Here is a 16,358-nt window from a genome sequence, read left to right on the forward strand (position 1 = left end):
AAGACGTCACGGGTCAAAGGTGAACGTGCCGAAAACAAACGGCATGGAGACGGAGGAGCGGAGGAGGAGGAGCGGAGGCTCCACTAAAACCTCCAAAAAGGGTTCGTTTAAAGTTAAAACTGATTCTGTCAGTTACATATAAGCCTTTTAAAACTTGTTTACAACCTAAAACGTGTTCAAGTGTGTTTTCATGTAACACGCAGCTGGTTTATGTAGCCGCTGACTGACTTCTGGTTAATTTAGCAGGATGCTGTTAGCATTTAACACTTTGTTGTTGTTTGTGTGACAGGAGGGAAACGCACGAAAGCACTGACTGCTGAGGAAGAAGCAAGAAGGTAGGCGAGAGCATCTTTGAGTCGTGAGCTGTATCTGTACAGCTAATGCAACATTTCAGACGCTAATACTTGTAAAATGTTGTTCTTTAGTAGAATAATACAAACACTTCAATTCAAATGTGTGTACCTTGTTTTGTGCCAGGAGGGAGGAAGTTAGGGAGAAGCTGAGGGAGAAGTTGGAGCTGGAAAAAAGAGCTCTGAAGGTGGTGGAGCGTCTCCTGGAGGACAGTGTGGCTGAGGACTTCCTAGTTGACTGTGTATGTATCATCTGAGGGCAGTGTATGTCTGAGACAGCTCAGCCCTAAACTGAAGAGAGATGCCCGCTAGACGTGACACGAGCTTTGAGACAAGCCCCGAGAGAGGTGCCTCTTAGGCTTGTGTCACAGTAGACATTTTGACTTGTCACAGGGAGGGAGAGCACAGGTGTGTTCACTGTGGCTCAGTTCCTATAGATGGACAGATCAGAGAATGCAATCACAATCAGTTACAATCAGTCAGAGTGTCATCTGTCACACACAGATGAGGAGTTGTACAGACATATAGCTTGAGGCTTGAAAGATTTCCTGTCGTGCTTCTTGAGACAACTTTCGGAGAATGTGGTCCGTTGTCTATGACGTACATTGTGGAGAGGGTGGTCGGCGTCATCCATGATCGATAACTGTTTGGTCAGTCCCCTCCTCTCCACCATCACTTCAAAAGTCTAGGTGTCCCAGTTAGTCATGACATTAAGCCATCATATATACAATGAATACATACATACATACACACACTATCTACTGTTGTGGCTAATTAGCCGTTTCCAGTGTTGACAGTCACGTTGTTGCTGAATATGAATCGATCCGCAGTTTCCAATGTTTATTGGAGTGATGAATTTAGATTTCTAAAGATCTGTTGCATTTAAAAATAATAATATAATAAAAAAAAAAAATTCACGTATTCATTTTTCTATTTTGACACAGAAGTAGCTTTTTATTTTTAACTCTTATGTCAGTCTTTATTCCAGGTTAGAGTCATTCTTTCTTATACCTAAAATTTGACCAGAATTTGAATAACTTTATAACTTTGGTTACAATCATTTAGTGTGATTAATCAATTAGCCTTTGAAAAAAATGGAAAATGTCAGTACCAAAAAGTTATTCAGTATTCTATAATATAAAATAGAAAAAAAGCATTACATTGTCAACAGAGAAGCTGAAACTAGTGTGATTTAGAAAAATTAATTTGTCATTTGTTATCGGTCTCTTTCTCTTCACAGGCCAAGTTCATCACTCCAGCTAACTACAAAGACACTATAGAGGAGAGATTCATTGCTAAACTCTGTGGTTATCCCATATGTCCAAATAAATTGGGCAAGGTAAGACCCTCTGTATCAGTTTTCACATACAAGAGATGTGTTGCATATTTTATTTTATTCCTCTAATCTGAGCCAGTGCTACTGTTGGTTGTGTTGTTTTTAGATCCCGACTCAACAGTACAAAATCTCTACTAAGACAAATAAGGTGTATGATATCACAGAACGCAAGGTGAGTGATATTACTTTGGGTGAAGAATACTTCAAAAAAAGATTTTTTTTATAAACAGTCAGTTTATTATCTTGTTTTCCTTGTTTAGTGTTTTTGCAGTAATTTCTGCTACAAAGCCTCCAAAGAGTTTGAGCTACAAATATCGAACACGCCTCTCTGGCTCAGAAATCATGAAAGGTACGTGGGTTGATTCTCATCACTGTCCTGAATCTCAACTATGAGCTGACTGTCAAATATAATAATGTTATTTATGTGTTGTGTTCCTTTCTTACTGACAGTCCTCCAGAAATTAAGCTGTTGAAGAATGGTGATGGGTACGTACTAGTGTCAGTGCTTACAATTTTACATGTCTAGGTTTGATGGTAAACAGGCGTATTCAGCGTTGCATGTGTTTGTCCAGTGGGAGCTCTGGTGAGGAGGTGATGCTGTCGGAGCAGCGTCTCAAAGAAGACGACATAGAGGACCCTCTGGCTACTGAGTCTCTGGACCTTCACGGCTCCCAGCAAAGTCCTGCAGCAGCTGACCACAGCGACATCAGTGACACTGAACAGGAGCAGGACTTTGTCACCAGTGTGGTCTCCCAGCAGCAGAAACCCCGGGTACACTGGGGCGACCTGCCTAAACGTACAGATGAAGACAAGAAAGGAATGACTGAGAGGCGGAAGAAACAGACCACAAAGAGAAATGAGGAGGAGACTAAACCTAATCAAAGTCCGAATACAGAAGAGAGACAAATAAGAGAAGATGAGGAAAGGAAAGTATCTGGTGAAACAGAGATTAGAGGTGATGCTGAAAACCCCAAACAGCTGCACAGAGTAAATACTGACCAAGAAGGGCCAGAAGAGAAGGACTTACCTAAGGAACCTAGTGTGGAAGATGCGACAACTAAGTTAAACATGTGCAATTTATCTGACGAAGGCACTCAGAACACTCCTCTGCCTGTTGACTCAACACTCACACAGATAAAACACACAACTTCTCTTCCAACTAGAGAGTCCAGTCCCTCCACAGAGAGTAAACAGCTCCCTTTGTCTGCTACTGAACAGAACAGATCACCAAACCAGCCAGGCCTCAACATCACCCAAGTGGGTATGAGCAAGAGAGGGGCGGCAGGGCTGAAAGATCTGCTGAAGAACCACGCTTATGACGTCAAACCTGAGTCCGTACGGCTGAATCTTCTTCAGTACCTGAGGAGAACGTTAAAGGAATGGTGTACTGATGAGACATTTAAGTTCCTGTACGGGGCCGATTATTCGCTAGGTTCTCCCTCCGCTGATGGAAAAGAAGAAAACGAGGAGAAAGAGGAGGAATTGGATGAAGATGACCTTGAGGATGACGTGACAGCTGTAGATGAGGAGGAGCAGAAGAGGCCGTCGGCTGCAGCTCCAGACTATGAGAGACTGCGGAAGGAGACGCAGCAGATGGAGCTCAGGATCAAGGAGTTTTACAAAGGGACGTGGATTCTTCCTGAGGAGGCAGAGGAGCAGAATGGAAACAAGGTAAGAGGAGGGAAACGGATGAGGTGGGGATTAGAGGGCTTGCTGTAAGTGTCTGTGTCCACATGGGGGCACTTTGTTAAAAAGATCATTTAAGTTCACGTACTGAGGTTTGCTTTTGAACGGTCACAAATCTTTCTCACAACAGGTGACAGTTGAGGACCAGAGCATGAAGGATCCAGTTCTGCCGCTCATAGACTCTCATGCTCAGCACCTCATCCAGAAACGAATCACAGTTGAGAAGCTCACCAGCTGGTGAGTCTTTGTGTCTTTCAGATCTCTCATTTCTTAAAGTTATTCACCCTTGCTTTGAAGATTCTGTGAACCTAATTTAAATATATAATAGACTGTAACTAATCATTCTCGTGACCAACTAATCTGCCATGTACTTGATTAATGTATTAATCATTATGTGAATCAAAGAGGAGGATATAGTATAAATGGATTGTAATGTGACAACTGTACAATCCTCAAAGATGTGGAATTTACATAAACATAATGAAATTAATCAGAAGGACAGGATGACGGCTCAACAGCACCAAGATACAGGAGTGTTTCATTTTAGTGCCAAACATGTGGACTCATTGAGATGTGGGGTAAGTTTGCTGACTGACTGTCACATTGTCCTGCTTCAACCCCTGAAGTATTTAATTACAGGACTGTAAACAAACTGAATCCACATTCTTGTAATGTGTAACCGTGTAACTGAAAGCCAATAACTGATAGCATGGATTAACGTTGAGTAATTTTCATTCTGTGTCTCTGGTGTTGTCTGTGCCTGTGATGTGCAGTCTCAGGAACATCATAGGTCCGCTGCGTCTCACCATGAGTGACGTCTCTGCCGACCTCAACAACCTGGTCAGGACATTCAGGTAAAAGCAGCTCACACTAACTGGCGACCGCGCTCTGCTCTGCTAGTCCACCCGTCACTCACATACACACATTCTCACTGTGGTTGCTGATTTTTGCATATTTATAAGATGTGTCTGTTAAATACATAGCATGGAACGATGCCACACACCACAGCATTCATTACCTGAGCTGATTTGCGTTGCCTGTCCCTAAATGGACCTGTAAACTACATAACACTCAAACACATTTACAAAACAACACATAAAAGAAAGTACAAAATATGAACTTAACAATACATATTTACATTAAAATAACAAAACTATGAACTCAACAAGAAAATACAGTACAAGACCCAAACTCTGATACAACAACACCACTATAATAAACAAACAGCAGATCATTCAAGACTACACAACTGAACTTTTTAAAAAGACACTTTAAAATGTTTCCAGTCAGGATCCAGAATTCAATGTTTTGATCACTGTTTGTCCACATGAACATTTACATAAGGACACCTTACAATTCCTGTTGGACGTTCCTCATGTTACTGAGCCTGAAACTCTGAGAGGAACCATTCATTCAGTGAGCGCCTGAGGATCATGATTACGTAGGCATTTATAGATTTAAAGTTTAAGAAAAACAAATTAAAAGAAATGATCACACTCGTTTAATTTCTTGAGAATGTGGCAAAGGTCTTATCGGCTTCCTGATGAAAAATTCCACCACACAGAGTAGATTTAATGAACTCTGGTGCCCCCTACAGGCAGGAAATAAGACAAGAACACACGTATTAACTGTTTATGAACCCTTCTGTTATTACTTAGTGTCGCCTGGTATGACCAGTAAAAATGTCTGCTAGGAAAGACACAGACAGATGCATATGTGCAGATAGATAACTGCAGTACTAGATGTTTGTTTTTAGGTTCCATATGTCTAAACAAGTGTAATCACTTAATTTCATCTTGTCATCAAGGGTCCCAACAAGCCGTAATATGTTTACATGTCATGTCACAATTCTTTACATCATATTTTCAGTCGGAGCAGACTGACCTCATCACAAGATAGGGGTGGTGTAAAGCTCTGATGATCCATTCAACAGGAAAATTTTAGCTCTTATAAACAATGTAAACATTTGATCTGAACATTTCTCTCAGAGTGGAATGAATACATTCATTTCTATTGAACTGACTGTTCAGTGTTGTCAATAAAGTTTTGGGACTTGTAAACACATATACAGTATCTTATCGGTTCATTTTATTTGAAGCATCTAAGTTTAGTCTTTGTGAAAGTCAGTCAGAATGCGCGATAGCAGGACCCTGAAACTGAAGCAGCTAAATGGGTTTCAGCCATCACTTATTTTATTATTCATGCCTTCTGCTTTTACTACTGTGAAATGTCAACACGTCTTCTGTTAAAAAAAAAAAAAGCTTTAAAAATGCTTTTTAAAAAGATCTTGTGCCATAAATGATCACTTCCTGCCGTAAACATTCTGTGGATTCTCAGTGGCTGTTTAGGATGTTTTCAACACGACTGCTATTAAATCACTGTGTCCGTGATTTAAAAGCATCAGGCTGTGGAGTAACACCTCCACAGTCCCGCTTCCAGGAATTCTCTTCTCGGTATCGAGAGGCCCCTCTGACAAGAGGCTCGAACCAGCGACTATACACTGCGCTGTCAGAAAGACATACATCACCACTGCAGGCAGTATTTGTGGCGGTTGGTCTGCTGGCCCGGTGCACATTTTATTTTCCTAGTCACATTCAGAATGAGGTGTTTTTTGACATCTGCCTAAAGCTGGTTGGGCACATTGAGTGTTATTTTAAATCCTGTGGTCCAACACGCAGACAAACATCCTTATGTGACATAAATCTTTAATGTGTGAGCTGTAGTTCAGCGGTGGTGGCTTTCTGTTCTAACTGTTGTCTTTGTTGACAGGTTCACCAACACAAATATCATCCACAAAACTCCAGAGTGGACCCTCATCTCTGTGGTGCTTTTGCATCTGTAAGTTGAAAGTGTGTGTGTGTACGTGCGTGTGTGCGGGTGTTGCTGCTGTATTTAGAGCGGCACCATGACAACTGGACAGCTGGACAGCTCCTCAGCCAGACGAGCTGCATGAGAAGAGAGTAATAAACGGAAGGAAATCAAGGATTATTGTTTCCGAGGAAAGACACCTTGTGAGCCTGTACTGTTTGTGTGTCAAGACATGCAACAATGTGTGTGTGTTTTACATTTAGATTGTAATTTTTACAAAAGAAACAGCGACCAAACAAAACTATTACGTAAATGCGTTTTAGCATATGACGACCTGATCAGGTGAATAAAGTTTGCAGGTAGGACTGTTATCATATTTGTGGTTATTCAGTATTTTTCAGCTGCATTAACAGATTAATTCAGTGCAACAGTTTCATGCATTTGCACACAACAGTTATTTTCTAAATTCATAGCACTTAGATTCACTGTCGGCTTCATGGTGGATGTGACGGGATGCTAAATAGTTTGGCATTGTTCAGCCCGTGCCATATGGTGTGTGTCGGTGTGTATTTGTGCGTGTGTGTTGCTGGCAGTTCATGGACAGTTCCGTGCTGCTCCCGCCTGAGTACACACAGACGCCTCATGGCCTTATCTCCACCTTATTGCACCTCTCCAGATCCGTGATGCAGTACAGAAGGCGTACACAAAAGTTAAACCCACACACACACACACACACACGGACGCACACATATACAAACACAATAGCTCCTCTGCATACACTCGAGCAAAAATGGGCCCTTTAAATTGCCACCGGCTGGGAAAACTTTCACCTGATTCTGATTTATGGCTCCGTCAGTGGTCCCGGGTCAGTTTGTCTTAATATCATAACTTACAGTGTGAGCTGTAGTAGAGTCCTGAGCTTAACAAAGGAATAGAGGAGGTGTTGTGCATCGTAAGGAACAATAAATAATTCAAATCTGTCACCACTAAAGCAGGGAGCACAGCGACTACAAACTTTTCTCTAAAACTGCATTACAGAAAAATTTTAATTCAAAATTATTACTTATTAAAGATGTTATGATGGTAACAGTTTGTTTATACACAGTGTTTTTGATCTGATCCTAGTGTCTTATAATGATGACATTTGACGTTGAGAGAAACCACAGATTTGATTTTATCTAAACTTATTGCATGTTTAGATATTGTGATCGTCTGAATGATCGGTGTGATGCTTTTATCGTTCATATATTCATTTGAGACAATCAGCCCTTTAGCAGACAATCATTCTCTCGGTCACATGTCCCATCGGCGCTCTATGATTTCATCAGTACCTATTTAACTTCCATTCCACTCCATCCTTCCATTCCTCCATCATGAATAATTTGGTGCGCTGTCTTATCTATCTGCTGCATGGCAGCTGTGGAGCTAGTCTGGCCTCTATTGTTCAGGACAGCTGAATAATGGATGCCCCCCCTGCAACACTAGACCCTGGGTTGAACCGGAGATTAACCAGCAGTGCACCTCCACACCGGTAGACAGGGCAGGTAGAGAGGGATCGGCGGCGGGGGAGGGAGGGAGGAGACGGAGAGCAGCTAGAATGGTTGCAAACAGTGGGTTTAGAGTTGTCTAGAGTTTAATCACAGGGTTTCTGAAGAAACTTCTCCATGTTGTACTAACAAGGCTGTGATCTAGTGACCGTGCAAGTGTTTGAATAGATATCTTCTTATCTTGAGGAAAAATGACATGAACTCACAGGTGTAATTCACTTGTTTAAATGTAGTTGGTATTTTTATTGATCATATTCCCATTCGTATACATTTTATAGTCAATTTATAGAAAACCACTCAGTGATCCACAGACTACAGCCTCCAAAGCTCCAATAAAGCTGACGAACTTGAACACCTCTCTTAAATAGCCTCTGTAAACACTGAACGATATGACCTTTCTGGTTCACTGCAGGGCTGTCTTACAAAAGAAAACTGCTTTTGTTTTAATCTAATGTACCTAATAATAATCCCGCGTGTGACTGCACACCACACACACACACACACACTTAGACTTACTGGAACACACGCTTCATTCAGGAAGACGTGTGATAATCTCTCTGGCCATATGTTGTGTAAGGTGTCAAACACAAGATGTGTCAGGTTTTTATGTAGTGTACATCTTTGTAATCACATCTCACTCTGTGAGGTGTAGATGTTATGCATCCAGAGATAATAATATACTGATTTAGCGTGATAAAACCTGAAAGTCAAAACCAGGATACTTTAACCAGGGCCAGATTAACACTTCACTGTACCCTGGGCAACAATATTCAAGGGCCCCATCATCACGACCCCTCACGATAATCTGGCAAAATACAGAATAAATTACAGTACTCGCTGCCCTGGGCCCTTTAGAGGTCATGGGCCCCTGGGCAATTGCCCAGTTGCCCATATGGTTAATCCGGCCTTGACTTTAACCCATGCGAAGACAGTAAACGGATGTTTGTTCCACACGCTAAGAGTAAAAACTAGAACCCTTTGAATCTCGTTCATGGACCAACTTACCGTCCGTGTTTAGCTCAGCAAAGTTATCCAGATGACTCAGCAACGCTGCTTTCTTGTAGGACAGACCCTCGATACGTTAAATAAGTGAAGCTCGTGGCACTTCAGTAGCCAGTCTGTTTAATCTTCGTCGAGCCATTTATTAAAAAGGTAATTGCATTTCTAAGCATATAAATATGTTGTTTTTCTTAAGGTACATTAGGAGAACAATAGTGTGGAGCTCTAATGTTTCCATGATTTGTATTTCAGAGTGTCAGAAGTGTCTCCAGTGGTGCGTGAAGCCTTGGAGACGTCGACATCGGTTGAGTATTTGAACACGTTAATGGAGGAGCTCGGCCTACAGGAGCAGGACCTTCTGAACCTAGTCCAGCTGTTTAAAGCCCCAACACACTGACACACACGTGGACAGATGAGTAATACACTCAGGGTCTCTGCACTGATCAAATGAGTGTGTGTCTGTAAGTCATTCTCTGTAGTGTCTGTTTCTTTTAGAAATACATTTGTTCGTAATAAAAGAAGCTTTTCTTTGTGATTTTTAGGCTACAAGGATTTTAATGACAACACAAACTGATCTAAGATGTGGGAGTGGAGGCTGCTGACATTATTGGGCAGCATTGTGTACACAATCTGTGGCGAGATATGAGCAAATCAGATCCTTGAAGTTTTAGAGCTGTGTCTGTTTAACCTCTGCAGGGCCAATTAAATCACACCCAGCTTTTCCCAGTGAAAAACGCCATGTGGACACGCTGCTTATTGCTGCCGAGCCTCTGCCGTAATAAAAGTTGCAGCTCTTTCCCCAGACTTCCTTTACACAGATGTTTATGGCACCATAATGTCATTTATTATATGGGTATGTGAACAATGCGTTTGTCTGAAAATATTTGGTTTTGACCAGGTGGTGCACGCAGCAAGACGTTTTTTTTCCTTTTTAATATTGGAGATATCACTTTTGGCCTGTCATACAGATTGGGGACGTGATTGATGGTCTGGATGGCTTTACTGAGCTTCTTGTTTTTCACAACGTCTCATCAGTGGAACGAAACAGAGATGGGCTGAACAAATGTGTTTAGTTCTTAAATGCTACAAGCTGGACTAAAAATGAATGTGTTTCAGTTCAATATTTAATAAAAAGTAAATTCCTAGCTGAAAAAATAACAACTCCCGAGCTCCTTAAATTCATTTTTAATCCAGATTTATATTACAAATGAGATTTTAAAAAGCTGGCCCAAATATTCAGCTTTGGAAATGAACTGATATCTTTTTATAATAATATTAATAATAATAATAATAATAATAATAATAATAAAGTGTAAAACACAGCTGATAAATAGACAAGTAGAATAATTCAGTCTAAATAGGTCAACAGAGGGGGGGAAAGGCCAATACAACAAACTAATACATGACAATCGGATACATTCAAAGTGCAGGATTTAATTTAAAAGTCATATTATTTCAGTCCATGCTGCGTCTCCTTGTGTCTCCTCAAGTCAACTTTCCTCTGGAAACCTTTCCCGCAGAGGTCGCAGCCGAAAGGTTTGAAGCCCGTGTGCTTCCTGCTGTGCGTGATTAGGTTGGAGCTCTGACTGAAGGCCTTCCCGCAAACCTGGCACTTGTGCGGCTTCTCACCTGCAGCGGGAACGAAATCACGCAGTTAGGAAAAAGTCAGGCCATGTCAGGATTATGCGCGCAGCATTACGCACAATGAGGCAACAGTGGCAAGTTTTTTGTTATTATTTTTTATTATTTTTATCTGTGACTGTCAGTTGACATGTCGTCTCACCTGTGTGGATGAAAGTGTGTTTCTTCATGTCTGACTTCTGGTGGAACCTCTTCCCGCAGTACTGGCACGGATAAGGCCTCGTGTCCGAATGGATGAGCAGGTGCGTGGAGAGCGTGGAGGATCGTTTGAAGCTTTTGCCGCAGATTTTACAGCTGAAGCTCCTCTCCTGTGAAAGATGCATAGTGTCATTGTGGGAGGGCATAATAAAAATATTAGTTAACAACAGAAGTTGTGTAAATCTCAGAGCGATTAGCTGTGGCCACCAGGGGCCTTTGTGCACAGGATGAAGGCCCAAAGGCCTTAGCAGTTTTAGCCGCTTGTGCAATAGTACACTTTCAGTTTGAGCTCCATACCTGAGAGTGGACCGCTCTGTGCTGATCCAAGCTCACTGCGTGTCCAAAGGTTTTCCCGCAGATCCCACACTCAAACGGCCGCGTCCCGCTGTGCGACCGCCGCACATGAACCTCCAACCCGTGAGGCGTAGAGAACACCTTTGGAAAAACACGATGATTTAAAATCAAGAAAAATATTTTGATAACACAAAACATTCACTAATATTGTTGCTTGTGAATTTTGAGAAATGATTGCAGTGACATTTCAATATGAATTGGTGCTCACCAAAATATTACAGTTCAGTAAACTCAAGTTTATTTAGATTATTAAGTAAAACTGAAGTAAACGTACCTTGCAACATTTAATGCACTTATATGATCCACTTGACTCGAGGCTAGAGCGGAGGAAATCATTTTCAGACTTGATTTCTGCAACGCGCGGCTGCGGCTTCACATCCAGATACAGCTCGTCTCCATTCCGCATCCTGCAGATTTGGTGGGCCGTTGACGAATAATCCTGGTAACATCCGGGCCCGAGGCCTCGCTGTGCGTAAAGCGACTCGGTGCCGCTGTCATCTTCCCCGTAGATGCTGACGGGTGAGTGAGACTCCCTGTGGCCCTTTAGGTGGCGGTGATAAGGCCCCTGAACCAGATGTCTCAGGTCGGACCCGGACCCGGAGTAAGCTGACCAAGAGTAAGGAAAAAGCGGGAGGTTGAAGTGACCGTCGTCCGCTGCTGGAGTGGAGCATTTCTCTGAATCTGAAATTAATTTGGATTTCGTTTGAGTGGATTCGATTGCTGAGGAGTGCAGTTGACGAGTTGTTTAGCAACCGGATCATTTTTAAATTGCACTTGGGGTGACTCATGTGAATGCACACAAGATGCGTAAAAGGTAAATTACAAAACAAAACAAGTGTCACGTTTTCGCCAAAAAAGTAAAATGTGCAATAACTGACTAAATGTTTAAGTGTTAATCACCAACGTCAACACTGTAATCCCGAGTTCATCACTGATGCTGATTTTGAAATCCAAATAATTTCCGACATTTTGTGCTGCGCATTTTGCAGATTTTGGTCATATTGTTCTTCCGTTATTTCAACAATATCTGGCACTGAAAATGTCACTCGCACAAAAATATAAACGAAAACTATTAACTTAATCAATCTGAACTGAAATCCACGCACCCACGCCTTTCAAATAAGACAAACAGACGTTGATGAATTTTGTCAAGATGAAAAGATATTTAAGTATACCTGGTGAGGAAGAGGGAGACGGGGGACGCCAGAAATCACAGTCAGAGGACCGGTCACACACGCTGCCCGAGCAGCTCAGCGGGGAGATGGAGGACAACGACTCTGGGGACTGTAGTCTGGACCCAGGGGACATTCTGGCGCACACATCTTCCTGCGGTTCTAATTTGGCCTCAAACTCACCTTGAGATTTGGTCTCTGTAGAACATGAGAATCCTTAAACGACTAGTTATGACAGACTGCGCAACAAGTGCTTGTTTTGTTATGCTTTCCCTTTAAACCACTCGCTCCTACTGGAGTAATTCAACCATTTTCGTGCGTAATTACGCACAAGTGAACCTACCTGCGCACGCCCGAGCCAGTATAGTGTCCAGCCTATAGTAGCCATCGTCCAGGTACCGGGGCTGGTGGTAGCTGTGGGCCCTTTTGCTCTTCACCAGGAAAGACCTCGGCATGGTGTCGTGGAACTCTCCTCTAGTCTGTCGTTCAGCGCTCCTCAGGTCTGAAATCCTCCACTTCACTTCTCTCCTCTACACGCTGCTCTGACTTTATCTCTGCCTGGACAGATTGAAACACTATTGGTTGTCAGGCGAGACGGCGTTGGGATTTTGGCAGGCTATTACGCATGCGTAGAAAGCCGTGTCGTTTACCAGGTGTCGCAGGGCAGGTGGCCAAAAGCTGGACCACGTACCCCCCGAAGGGTCGCGGCAGATATGGGACTGTAGACAAGATACTGTGTGTCCATACGGTACACTACTATAAATGGAAGTCGTCTTTATCACATAAGAGGAAGTTTATAAGTGCGTTTTATAACATATGGAGAGTACCGTTAGTTTAGACTGCATCGTTATTATATACATTTAGAATATATATAGCAGTAAATAGAGTGATATTGTTATCTGCTGATATTTTTAGAGAGTTTTAAGAAACGAATCCAAGTTTGTTTTCCAATATTCTATCACATTGTGTCTTTATTATGACACAATGTGTCTCTAGATATTATTCTAAGTAATGACCACGGATGCTAAAATATGTCAAATAAATTCAAACCGAGATTGAATTTGTGCGCAGTCCTGATTAAGAGGGTCGAGATTTATGTGCCCGTCTCTTATAAACGCATTAATGAACTGAGAACACTATAAAGAGATATATTCCGGCTATTGTCCAGTTAGACAATCAAGAGTTTTGAAACGCGTGTGTTTGCGGCCGGTCAGTGCAGGCAGAGCAGGCTGTGATGGATAATGACCTATTTGTTTGACTGGTTGTAAAGTGATCCTGTTAATGAGACGAGCACGGCCGCTATGCGCAACAGCCTGTCGGTGGGGAGCCGGAGTATCCCTTTACAGTGACACTGCTTCAACTTACCCGCACTGACTTCAGCCTTATTGTTTTACATCATTAAAACCCCCTCCCGGCTCATACGCAGGCCCAATTAGTCTGAACGCAGAATAAAACACACACAAAAAAAAAAACATATAAGTGCAACCTGGAATGATTACAAAAACATGAGAGGCAAAATGTTTTTGCAGCAGAAATCTGTCAGACTCAAAACTCAAATCTTTGCGAAGATTTGGGCTCCGGTCAAGGTCAGGTAAAAGCAAAGCGCTATCGATTTTTTTTTCTGCTTTTTTTTTTACGTCCCTTGTGGGAACACAGTTTGTTTGATGCAGCTGCGGAGAGTTAGAGACCTGCAAGCAAAGCGCAGATAGGCGAGGCAAGAAGCTGGAACACATGTCCCATACTCACGCAGCACTGACACTGCAGGCACTGTATCCACAGCTCTGAGGACGTGCACACACACACACACTCACACACACACAAACACACACACTGTACCGGTCTCTGTCCACGTTGCTCTCAAAGAGTCCCCCTCTCCCTCTCATACTCTCACACAATCTGTCACTCAGTCACACTCTCTCTTTCTCTCTTTCTCCTCCCCTCCCTCAGAAATGAAATTCAGGGTTAGTCAGGCATGAGAGTCAAACAAAAACACTGATTCTTGTTCCGATAAAAGAGTCCACCAGAGTCATTTGCATTGTGTTGCATTCCACTCACTTAAAGCCAGATTTCATTGAGTTTCTTTGTGGAACTGTTAGACCTCATTGCAAGCGTGCAATTAGTTTCTGATATTTCCAAGCATGCCAGCACTGATTTCCATTCGAACCCTTGACTTGTGAAAAAAATAATAATAGTAATAATTTCTAAGGACAAATGCTCACCTTTCCTCCCTTCGATGAGCAGGCAGCAAACACACAAAAAAGGGATAAAAATCTAAACTTCATACTAGTTTATTGATCAAATGTGGTCATTTGATAAGCTGATTTCAGCCTCTGCCCGGCAATGAGAGCACTCTGATTATTCTCAAGTGAAGTGAAGGAGGCGCAAAGGAGGATGGGGTTGATGTGACAACATTCAAACTTAGGGTTATGCACTGACTCAGAACAGGAAACCCAGCTCAGAGTGCTATCAGTGCTGCCACAGCCTCCTCTCGTGTGTGTCCCCCACCCCCTCCCCTCCCCTCCTCTGCGCCTCCACCACCACCTCTTCCCTCACAGGCCTTGATTCTCGCTCTTGTACTCTTACAGCGAGTATGTGATTGAAATAGAAGCCCAATCGCAGTGATCACAGCCGGTGGAGGGTGGGTGTTTGTGCATTGCTTCTCGCAGCAGCAGCAGCGGCGGCGGCAGCAGCAGCAGCAGCAGCTGTCTACCTTGTCAAAGGTGCGGATCGCAGTAGCACGAGGTTAAATTAAGTCTATTGCTGGTGAGCCCTGAGGTTATTTTCTCAAGCTCAACCTCGAACCTCTTTTGGCCTTTGCGAGGATCGAGAGATACTGCGGGGAGTCCTCGTAGTTTTAAATACACCTGAGGCTGCAGCCTTCGTACCGCACGTATGTGAATGTTGACTGTAGCTGGAGAGTGCACAGAAGTTTGTCAGACATTGTCTTGATTTTGACTCACTGCATTTCAGTCTGAAGCAGTCAGTGAAGTAGCTCACCGACTGTTGCAATATGAAGCCTGTTTGATGAGACATCGGCCAGCAGAAGCTAACAGAACAAACAAATCTGTTGCAGCAACCCCTCTAGAGTCTCTTCAGCTTTATTTTAACATTTCATTTGTGAGAGAAGGGGTGAGCTATTTTTTTCTTTACAAAGTTCCCCAGTCTCACTTGAAATCAGACAAGTGAAACCAAAGCACATATTATTATTGCAGATGAAACTAAACATATTGCAAGTCTTCAGTCTACTTGTCATTTCAAGAAAGTAAGACTTAAAGGAAAGATTTCACCCAGTTCTCTTTTTGTTTGCAGAACACAACAACACGCGACTGATTTGACTCAATGTACTTGAGGTGGATTCATGCCATAATAACCTATTGTGGCTCAACTGACTTTCCCTGCTTTGTGTCCCCTGTTTAGTCCCATGCAGTCAGTGTGAGCGTGCTCCTTTGCACCTCCACTGCTGTGGCATCTCAATGAAAACCACATCATGCTATCTCATCCCCTCACAAGTTCCTTTGGCTCCAGAGCTCTAACCACAGCTTAACACCCCCCTTCACTCTCTTTTAACCTCTCTCCATTCTTTTCCCTCCAGCTAGACAATCTGATTTTAGTCCCTTCCCTCTTGTTCAACTGCACCAAGGCACCCACCCCCGCCGCCCTGGAGCGGCCGTCCGAACCTCATCAGGCTCTCAGCGGCCCCCACCTGCAGCCACCAGATAGGGACGGAGTGAGAACACAATGAATGATTTACTGGACGCTGCAGACCGCAAGACAGTTCTTCTTTCACACAGGAGGTCCACAAATGTCTTGTTTTTTTCACAGCCTACTCTCACTTCAGATCTTACCACCTTGTAGTCGAGTTTGTGTTGCTGTAAACTGATTGATTTATTTTAAGGATTTACTTATTACTGTAAGTTTTGATTTAGCATTGAGTAATACCATGAGCTCAGCATGGCTGCACTACATAAGGGAAAAGAAACTGAAATAAAACTCTCGCGCCGTCCAGGAGATCCTTAGGATTTATGCCATAAACACTCCACAAATCACCTTCCTCATCCATCACTGTGATCAGCAGCTCCCCTTGTTTGCAACCATTACAACTGTTTCTGGTTGTAAATTTCACAGAAAATCTCATTGGGGACGTTGGTGTGGACGTGGAGTAAGCTGCTCTGTGTTTCCTGGTCATTGTGTCTCTTTGCATGTCTGGGGAGGTGAGGCAACCACTTGAAAGGTCAGAGTTCAACAGGCACAGTCAAACCCATATATT

At 42.8% G+C, this 16,358-nt stretch overlaps 2 protein-coding genes across 3 annotated transcripts; one reads left to right on the plus strand and one right to left on the minus strand.

Annotated features, from left to right (window-relative positions):
• Positions 1-26: 26 nt before the first annotated feature.
• On the plus strand, positions 27-9,874 carry rpap2 (RNA polymerase II associated protein 2). Of its 2 annotated transcripts, XR_014699110.1 has the most exons (13): positions 27-101; positions 290-335; positions 478-592; positions 1,591-1,689; positions 1,793-1,858; positions 1,947-2,035; positions 2,137-2,172; positions 2,259-3,357; positions 3,503-3,609; positions 4,146-4,226; positions 6,142-6,210; positions 8,979-9,187; positions 9,269-9,874. XR_014699110.1 is itself a non-coding variant. In XM_084546368.1 (12 exons), exons 1-12 carry the CDS (start codon positions 44-46, stop codon positions 9,121-9,123), a joined length of 2,010 nt encoding a protein of 669 aa, XP_084402494.1. In that variant the 5' UTR covers positions 27-43; the 3' UTR covers positions 9,124-9,261. The 2 variants fall into 2 exon arrangements, 1 of the variants encoding a protein (XP_084402494.1); XM_084546368.1 differs by lacking the exon at positions 9,269-9,874 and having other exon boundaries at positions 8,979-9,261.
• An 87-nt stretch (positions 9,875-9,961) lies between these two features.
• On the minus strand, positions 9,962-12,864 carry gfi1aa (growth factor independent 1A transcription repressor a). The gene is made up of 6 exons (XM_084546374.1): positions 12,435-12,864; positions 12,095-12,289; positions 11,194-11,600; positions 10,863-11,000; positions 10,510-10,675; positions 9,962-10,355 (listed from the first exon to the last, which is right to left on the minus strand). Exons 1-6 carry the CDS (start codon positions 12,544-12,546, stop codon positions 10,177-10,179), a joined length of 1,197 nt encoding a protein of 398 aa, XP_084402500.1. The 5' UTR covers positions 12,547-12,864; the 3' UTR covers positions 9,962-10,176.
• Positions 12,865-16,358: the final 3,494 nt, after the last annotated feature.

The sequence above is a fragment of the Chelon labrosus genome (assembly GCF_963514085.1).
Source record: "Chelon labrosus genome assembly, chromosome: 6".
Taxonomy (NCBI): Eukaryota; Metazoa; Chordata; class Actinopteri; order Mugiliformes; family Mugilidae; genus Chelon; species Chelon labrosus.

What these genes read in the sequence shown, in the direction of transcription:
- rpap2 (XM_084546368.1), top strand. Translation starts at nt 44, where the DNA reads ATGGAGACGGAGGAGCGGAGGAGGAGGAGCGGAGGCTCCACTAAAACC. An exon ending in CTGTTGAAGAATGGTGATGG is followed by an intron (nt 2,173 to 2,258) that starts GTACGTACTAGT and finishes GTGTTTGTCCAG; the next exon opens with TGGGAGCTCTGGTGAGGAGG. An exon ending in GTTGAGAAGCTCACCAGCTG is followed by an intron (nt 3,610 to 4,145) that starts GTGAGTCTTTGT and finishes TGTGATGTGCAG; the next exon opens with TCTCAGGAACATCATAGGTC.
- gfi1aa (XM_084546374.1), bottom strand. Translation starts at nt 12,546, where the DNA reads ATGCCGAGGTCTTTCCTGGTGAAGAGCAAAAGGGCCCACAGCTACCAC. An exon ending in ACTGGCTCGGGCGTGCGCAG is followed by an intron (nt 12,290 to 12,434) that starts GTAGGTTCACTT and finishes CATGTTCTACAG; the next exon opens with AGACCAAATCTCAAGGTGAG. An exon ending in ACAGAGCGGTCCACTCTCAG is followed by an intron (nt 10,676 to 10,862) that starts GTATGGAGCTCA and finishes CATCTTTCACAG; the next exon opens with GAGAGGAGCTTCAGCTGTAA.